Source organism: Leptonotus elevatus, chromosome 9, assembly GCF_054856555.1.
Source record: "Leptonotus elevatus isolate MCC_2025b chromosome 9, RoL_Lele_1.0, whole genome shotgun sequence".
NCBI lineage: Eukaryota > Metazoa > Chordata > Actinopteri > Syngnathiformes > Syngnathidae > Leptonotus > Leptonotus elevatus.
In genome coordinates, this window is record NC_141247.1 from 25,929,173 (window position 1) to 25,938,252 (window position 9,080).

Below are 9,080 nucleotides of genomic sequence, written 5' to 3' on the forward strand. Positions count from 1 at the left end.
CTCAGGCCAACGGCCAAATTTCTTATAGTTCAATTCTTGCGCACACAAACGCACACACCTTGCCGCGGGGGAAGAGGAGGCAGGATTTTGATCTTGGGTTTCCTCCCTCGTTTTCCGGGCACCTTAACGGGCACTTCTGAGGGAAGTGGCATGGCGGCGCTGGGGGGGGCACAGGTGATTTTCCGCCTGGCGCCGTGCTTGAGCTCGGTCCGAGCGTTCGGGACGGCATCCCCGGTCCCCTTGGTCCTGCGCTCCTTCTTCTGTTTGGGAACCAGGCTTTATTATTATAATCATTTACAACAAATAGAAATATAAACACCTTTATTTTGTCTGAAATGAAAACAAGAGTTTAAATGAAACAGAAGACTGGAACTGCATTGTTTGTTTATAAAATTAATTCAAACAATCTGGAATTCTAGTGGGTGGCATAGTGTGGTAGTGGTTAGCATGTATGCCTCACAGTTCTGAGGTTCTGATTTTAAATCCGGGCTCCGGCATTCCTGTGTGTGAGTTTTTCCTCTGAAATAAAAAAAAAATATATAGCATGTTTGCTTCTTTTAAGACTCTAAAATATGTACAGTATATGTGAATGTTTGTTTGTCCAAATCTAATAAAAACTAAACAAAGGCCACAGCAATTTCTTGAAAATAACCAGCGTTACCACAATTACCTTGAAAAGTAAAGAAGAGTTAAAAATGAGCAGGCCCGCTGTAAGGACAAATGTAAGCGCGAAAGTGCAGATAAAGCGTGTTGACCTTATTTGGAAGCACGGTGACGACGGGCACCTGCTTGCGCTTCTTGACGGAGGCGCCGTCGTCACCTGCTCCCCGCCCCCGTTTGTCCTTCTTCTTGCGTTTCTTCCTCACTCTGCCGCCGCCGCCGCCGCCGCCGCCGCCGCCGTCGTCCTCCTCACTCAGGGAAGAGGGTGGCCGCGGGGCCGCCGCCACCACCAGGGTGGGGGCCTTGCAGTGATTGGACAGGCCGCCCACGGGGGCCAGGAGCCGGAGCTGGTCCTTGGAGCCCACCAGAAGGTGCCCCCTGGGGATGGCGGGCAACGAAGTCTGTGTGCCGCTGTTCTGCTCCGGCGACGCCGGAGACGCTGACGAGGCCGAAGACGGCAGCGTGCGCTTCAGGAGGCCGCCCAACATCTGAAAAACAACAACAATAAATCATTCAGCTCGCATGTCATCGTCCTAAAATCTGGACTTTCCTTCATGTCAGCAAATTGAATTGCATATTAAGCTCAAATAAACAACCTTACGGAGATTTGTAATGTTGTTTGTGTGTGAGATATTTTGAGAGGTGAAAAAGAGACGTCGCAACTACTTCCTGTTTGTAACGTGCCGACACTCCCATGTTGACAAGAGCCATTGATACCCTTAAAAGGAACCCCGACTGTAATGAGAAGTTTGCTCTATATGATTGATTTGGTTGTTACTAACATAACTATGAGATTCATTTTTCAAAAATCATTCAGTTTAATACATTTTGTAGAAGCTTTATTTGGACGTACGCCGCCATTGTTATTTACGTGGCAACGCATTCAGTGCATAGTGACGTCGAATGGCGGCTGCCTCTCTGCCGAGCAATGTAAAACGTCTATAAAGAAAGCAAGTTAAACGTCCGTAGCGTTCCTAAAGGGACCATCAAAACTCTTGATGTGTCTGGTGAATGACGAGAGCACTCTTACTGCAAACGAATATCGTCTTGAAATATGGGTTATTTAATAGTCCTCCTTGACGACTAATAATCGGTATCAGCATCGGCCTTGAAAAGCCATATCGGTCCATCCCTATTGAAAAGTGTTGCTTTTAGAGAAGTGCATTTCTTTGTCATTAGCCTGTTTTTTAGCATTAGCATTCCCAATCCGCAGAGTCCAGCAATTCATCTTGATTTGGTATTTATTAGCATAAATAGGACAAATGTAAACATAGCGTCCACAGGACAGACAGAAACAGCAGCCGTGAAATGCGCCGCGTCAACGTCGGGCTTGCACACCCAAAAGACTTTTACTGTGGTTGTTTCCATGGCAACAGCTCAGGAGTACGCCTTTAGCAAATGTTTGTTGTTGTATTTTGCCATCGACCTCCCTTTTGGCGCCTTGGACCATTTTTCTGTGTTTTGGTAGAATCATGCCTTAATAATAAAACTTTACTGAGATGACATTTCAATCAATGTCATACGCACGCACACACACACACGGAGGGGCATCCTGGCTGTTGCCATGGAAACTGTCTCTTCCGCAGCAGCAATGTAGCGTGGAAAGGCAGACGTAAACACGTGGTCGCCATGACAACGGCCTTTTGTTGCATTCTATCCCTTTGACGGACGCGTTTGTGACGCATCATCAAAAACAACATCGACGTCATCCGTGTTGGAAATTCGCGTTTAAGTTGTTACAAAGAGTTGTGCATCCATACTGTCTTAAAATACATCTTTATTCTCTGGCATGAGATTTGACATTGTTTTTGTTTTTTATGGTGTTTGTTTACTTTTATTTTATTAATGTATTGTTTTAACTAAACCTTTGTTTTTAATACACCTGATTTTTACTCCATGTACAGGACTTTGTGTGCAGCGAGGGTTGCATTTAAATAAAGTGCTCTATAAATAAAGTTGAGTTTATTGATTTATGGCCTCAAATTTTACATTTTACAAAATGGGACGTCCAGTATGGCTGAGATTTACACATATATAAAACCAAGGTGACCCAAAAAAAACAGTTATTACATTAAAAATAAAACATAAAACATTTACAATGTCTTCTTTACAGTTATTAATCGAATATGAAAATGATCTCAGTACATTTGTTATTATTTTACAATCAATCTATGTGCTTATTTTATCTCATTTAATCTGTATGCATTTATTTGTTTTTAAAATGTGCATTCAAATAAGTAATTTTATTATTATTAAAGTGTCCTGTATTTTGTACAGCACATATATACACATATACTTTGAGCATCCTAAAAGTCATTGAAAGAGGCTAAATATATAAATGTGGAGTTATTCTTAACACAGGCTAAAATTAGCTGCTACGCTAAGTTAACGCGGGCTCAATAAGCAGAAACACACGCTCGTGCACACTCAAACCTCACAAACAGCCGCACTACACTAAAGACACACAATGATTCGTATCGCAGCTCACTGTGCCTACAGGGATGACGTCACGTGTTATAAAAACACACACACACACACACACACTCAATTCGAATCACATGCAAAAACACAGCAGCAGCAGCAGCAGCATGCTGCAGTGTAGTGGCGTCTGCCAGCCAAGGAAAGCCCAGGGAGCGCAGCTGCCGCCGCTTGCAGTCGCACAGCCGATGAATCAAGCACACACACACACACACACACACACACACACACACACACACACACACACACACACACACACACACACAAAGAGCACATCACTGACAAAAGTAAAGCGCGTGGCTCTGCAGTTTCTGCGCTGCTACTGCGGCAGCCAGGACATTGTTAGCATAAATGCTAAGCTAATGACTGCGCCGTTAGCCATATTCCCGTTCAATGTGCTCAGGGTAGCATTAACGACGTTCAAGTACTCCTGTGTCGATGTGTCACATTTAATCAATAACTAATAAACTGTATCGCATCAAACGAATCAGCAACTTTTTTTTATGAATGGGATGAATTGTTTTGAGCTTCACTTACAATCGTCCAAATCCTGATATTTAGTCTCTCAACGAGTAGCACATCACCACGAATCTGTCAATTTTTGTTCTGATTAATCCATGAATCACATTTTCTTTTAAGCATTTAATTCACATCTCTTCATTCATTAAAAAAAGACCTTATTTTAAACTGACAGTGCTGAAAATGCACAAACAAATGGATTATGATTCAATTAGTGGTTTGGTATGAAACATCTGTTGGAAAATTGGCAAAAACGTTGATGTCTAAATGAGAGCAGATGTTTGCGATGCTTTCATGGAGGACGACAAGCACACAATATTTACTGTTGAGAGGTCCAAATTGCTAGCCTTGCTCTCGCAAGATGTATTCTCGCAGCATTTGTAAGTTCACAAACTCCCGAGAATCCGTCTTGCGCCGCTCCTATTGATTTCCACCGATGCCGGATGCGCCGCTGGGACGAAAACAAGAAGCGCCGAAGCCGTGGGAAGAAACCAAACAAACACGGCGACGCCGGTGGACAAATGCGTGGACGCTGCAATGAATTCCGTCCTCGCTGAATTTGTCTCTTGTATCCGCATATCAACATTGCAAAACCGACAACATAAACTCAACGCCATGATATCGATTCCGCTTCGTCCAATCAGCTGAAAGTGTTGTACAACATGCCCCGCCTTTCCCGAGCAAATCGAGGCGGAGCAGTCCCAGACTGATATTGTGGACAACTCCCTTGGGTGAAGCACAAATCCACGAGGCCATTGCCAGGCTACAAAATTCCCAGAATTTGGACAATTTCAAGGTCAACAAGGTTTCTAAACGATCACGCACACACACGGGTGTTTCTTTGGAAAATGGATGAGCAGACATTGCCATTCATTTGAGGTGGACAATGCAAACAAGGTAAGCAACCAACCTGCCGCTGCTGCTTGTCCTTCTTGTGGATTTTCATCTTCTACGTCGTCACAGCATCTGTCGTGCACGCACGCACGCACGCACACACACAAACATGCAATTAAACAAACACTCAACTTTGCGATTGAAACGGGCAAGTCATCATGTTCCGATCCGGGTTTTATGCTGCCAAAATGTGTGAGACAGGACAGTAACGTAAGATCGCCCGGCCATAATTGGAGGTCTGGGGTTCCCGCCACTTTCCTGGATGGCTTTCTAAATTCCCGCCAGCTTTATGTCTCTTACAGCTCGGCCACGACGCTTTTTTGTGGAATCTCGGCATGAAACGCGCCATCACGTGAGCTCACTTGCGCGCTTCGCCAGAGGACGAGCAGTCAGGCGACGGCCACCGAAGCAAACTGGGACAACAGCTTTGACGTCATGCACCACTTGCGCGCACAAACACACACACACACACACACACACACAAACAACAGACTCACAATCTCACACACAATCTAAAAAATAGACAACACACTGAGTCTAGGGATGTCACAACAAGAGCAATTTCGTGATATGGCGACATTAACTCATTTGCTCCCAAAAAGTATAAATACGTTCTATTCTAAATATTACAACGCTCCCAAAGATGTCGCATTTATACGTTTTTTTTTATGTTTTCTTATGCTCGAGCATACAGAAGGCTTTGATGCACTCCGAACTGAAGAGAATGCAGGGTTTTTCCTGTGTACAAAATTCGGAGGCGGCCACCTCCACCTAATTTGCTTGCCACCTCCAGCCTGAGCCACTATCTTGATTGAGCTGGGCAAGAACGCATTTTAATTGCATTTGCGCCATTATGGAGCCGCTATATCAGCAGCAGCGCACCGGTACCGAAAGACCTGTAGCAACAACCGAAGAAGAAACCGCTTTAAACAGCAAAACGCTAGACCCATCGTTGATACGGTTACAGTAACCTTCATTTGTACCACGTAAGTGTAAGCAAACTAGTACTGTCTTGGAGTGTATGCGTTACAGTTGACCAACCGTCTTAGTTAGGTCGACTTTAACTTGTGAGCGGGCTCATTATCGGACATTGCTACGAGAGTGCGATGCTAAGAGTCGAAGCCAGAAAAAAAGAAAAGAAAAAAGTTGAGATACTCGTTCATCAATGACATTCTGCCAGAAAAGGCAGGTTTGATTTGGGGTGAAACGCGGTCTGTCTTTCAGACGCTAACGCCAGTTAGCCATGACATTGCATTAGCCACGGCGTTTGCGTTTACATCATCACGGACGACCCGGATGACCACTTCCGTGCGTGTGCGTCGCAGACAGGCAGAAGGCAGGCAGGAGCTGCGAGAGACGAGGCACTTTCGACAGAGAAACAAAGCGTCAAATAAATCAACTACGCATCAGATCGTCAACGTGGTTGCGACGAGTCGATTCATCTTGGCAGCCGTAATCGTGACGCGCTTTTTAGCCGTATCGCCCCGCGCCATTAGCAGCCCTATTATTCATATATGTAAATTGGGGCTGGGCGACATGGCCCAAAAATAAAATCTCAACTTTGTCAGTCATTCAGGACGATTGCGATTTTAATCGATTTTAATCTAATAAACCCAACAAACATTTATTTCAAGGTTTCACATTCATTCAAAAAGAATCCCTGTGCAAAATGTTCAGACAACAATCATGTACTGATTCGAAATCAGCTTGAACATAAACTTAACATTCAAAGTTTGTGCTTAATTGCCACAAGTAAGTAGTTATTGTAAACATGTCTTGCTAACCATTGATCCAGCATAATTAAAAGTCACAGAAACATTTGGAGGTAACAGAACATGAGGACAAAACTCGATTTCACAATTTAGCTCATTTTTTAAATATAGATGTAATTTGATTTTTTAAATATAGATGTATCAAATGCATTCGATTCATTGCCCAGCTCAATGCAAATTGTAGCAAAATAATTCTCTCTTGGAGTGACTGCATTAAGTTGACCAAGCATCTCGGGTCTACCTTAACTTGTTAGCGGTTTCATTATTGCCAGAGGAGATTTTGCTGCCTGACCCGATTGAGACTTCATTGTGATGCTGAGGCTCGCGCCAGCTAACACGGGCGCGAGCGCATCAAACGCAAGGAACAGCAGCTTTGCTACGGCAGGCTTTTCTTCCAGATTTTTTTTTTTTTCATTTTATCAAACGTATTTTCTACTGGTCGCCTGTCTATCGCGAGACATAATGATATTGATTGATCACCCAGCCTTCGAGAGATCCAGGACGCAACCTTTGGACAACAACAAATGGAGAAGGGAGATGTGAATGTCGTGAAGTTAAACTTTTTTTACTGCAGTTTGGAGGGACTTTTGACCAGATTTCAATTCGCCACCAGCGCCCAAACTCTCTGAAGCACATCATCTGATTTTCAACATGTTTGTTTCATTGTACTGTGGCTGAAGTTGACATTCCATCCGGACTCCATCTATTTGGGGGAAATTTGAGTTTACAGAACTTCCAGTGGCTACTACAAAGAATTCCTTAAAGAAGCTGGAATGCTTCAATATGATTGTTTAATGTTGCTGTTGGGTTATGTGTCTTTTGAGATGTACATGGAAATACATGAGGTGTAATGTAATCAATGTGTCATTTTTTCCATTGTGTAATTGCATCTTGTGGGGCTTGAGCAATGAGGTGCTTTGTTAGCAATTATTTTATTTTCCCTTAGTATTGCATCGTTGGTATGTGATTTTAACTCGTACTAAGAATTGCTCTGTGCTTTTATGATTGTGATGTGAATATTTGGAGGCTGTGCTAGCCTGCATCTTCGTCCTCCCACCTGGCCAGGTGAATGCGAGTGGACACGGGGCGACCATTAACCTGCACAGTGCTTTAGCTGCCATCTTTGTACTGTGACAAAAAAGTGTGAATGTTTACGCCTAAAAAGCGAGCTCGAAGGCTAGCCAGCCAGTTAGCTAGCTAGCGTCCACATCGCTCGGGGGGCTCGGAGGGGATGCTAGCCGACGCGGCGGCTAACGCTCGGCTTGCCCGCCTCCGTGTGCGAGTATCCCGCCGGTGACGGGTCGAAGGCGCTTCGCGAGGAGGCGGTTAGCATTTCGGAGGCAAAAATCACACCAGGGCGGGCGGGGAAAGAAGAGACCCTCGCCGGGTTGTGCCTAGCTCCTGCCGCGTTAGCCACCTAGCTCGGCGGCTCTGCTAGCTCCGTAAAGTCCCCGCAGCGCGGGGGTAAACACATCCCGGACAGCCGCCTCCTCTTTACACGTGTGAAGCTCCGACAAAAAGTCAGTCCGGGGCGACGCCGCAGCCGACGACGACGACGACGACGAACAAACGAACGAACGAACGAACGAACGAACGAACGAACGAACGAACGAACGAAGCCCGGCCGGCCGGCCACGGCCAGCCAGCCAGTCCGGCATGCCGCTCACCTGCTCCGGCGGCCGCAGCCACGCTTCTTCTGCGCTCTGCCCGGCGAGACGTCCACTTCCTTCGGCCCGGTGAACGCGAAAAACCGCCGCCGCTTGCTGCTGCTTATTTCCAAGGACACAAAATCGCCATGACAGTTAGGAAAAATGCATAAAAAATGAGCGGGCGGGCGGGCGAGGAAGGAGGGGGGGGGGGAGAGGGTGATGGGGAGGAGGACAGCACGAAAAGGGGAGGAAGAGGAGGAGGAGTGCATCAGTGGTGGGATCCACATCCACATCCACATCCACATCCACGCACACGCACACGCACACAAAAGAGTCGACTCCGGCAATGTGTCGGTCGCGCAGGCCGAGGGACTGACTGACTCCTCGGAACAGCCGTCGCCGTAGCATCCCCTGAGCTGGAAGAGCCAAAATGGAGTCAAAAAAAGAAGCGCGTGTATGACCGGATGCGCGGGAAGTTGGCCAGTTGCGGCCGCGTGCGTGTGTGCGCGCGCGCGTGTGCCGCAGGTAGACGGAACACGTTTACTTTTGTATGTGCGTTTGTGTGTGTCATTCTTGAGTTCACCTTTGACCCCCCCCCCCCCCCCCCCCCCCCACACACACACACACACACACACGTCAGTAATATCACGTAGATTTTATTAAGGTAGGCTCTCGCATATATTACCAAGAATAATCAGATTGTTTAAATATACAGCGTGAAAAAGTATAGATGTGAAAGGAGTCATCTATTCTGCAGGGAAAAAAAGTCACACGAGCAGAATAAAGTCTCGTTTTGAACTTTTAAGAAAATAAAGTTGTACGAGGATAAAGTTGAAACACATTCACACGTAAAAAAAAAAATCATGGTATTACATTAAATGTTATCTCACTGAAAGAATTCATAACAATGCAAAAAGAAGTGAACAACACATCCTTAATCCATGAAAGTACGCGCGCGCGCGCGCACACACACACCTCGCCTTACCTTGGGCAGCCATGTTGGCTCAGACAAGCCAGTCTGAGGCAGTTACTATGGCAACTGATGCTGATGTCCTGTCGCGCGTGTTCGCGTTCATGTCACAAAAACAAAGCACCTCATTTTGTGCAC

At 45.8% G+C, this 9,080-nt stretch overlaps 1 protein-coding gene across 6 annotated transcripts in view; it reads right to left on the reverse strand.

The window, feature by feature from the left end:
* Positions 1–8,397, reverse strand: part of chd6 (chromodomain helicase DNA binding protein 6) — a 46,574-nt gene extending 38,177 nt beyond the window's left edge. Inside the window, exons 1-5 of one of the 6 annotated variants that reach the window (XM_086085690.1) lie at positions 8,298–8,397; positions 7,991–8,089; positions 4,568–4,623; positions 756–1,148; positions 59–260 (exon numbers count right to left, since the gene is read on the reverse strand). In XM_086085690.1, coding sequence (XP_085941816.1) covers positions 59–260; positions 756–1,148; positions 4,568–4,603 — 631 coding nt within the window. In that variant the 5' untranslated portion in view covers positions 4,604–4,623; positions 7,991–8,089; positions 8,298–8,397. The other 5 variants (XM_086085691.1, XM_086085693.1, XM_086085689.1 and 2 more) reach the window with 5 other exon arrangements.
* Between the last annotated feature and the right edge of the window lie 683 nt (positions 8,398–9,080).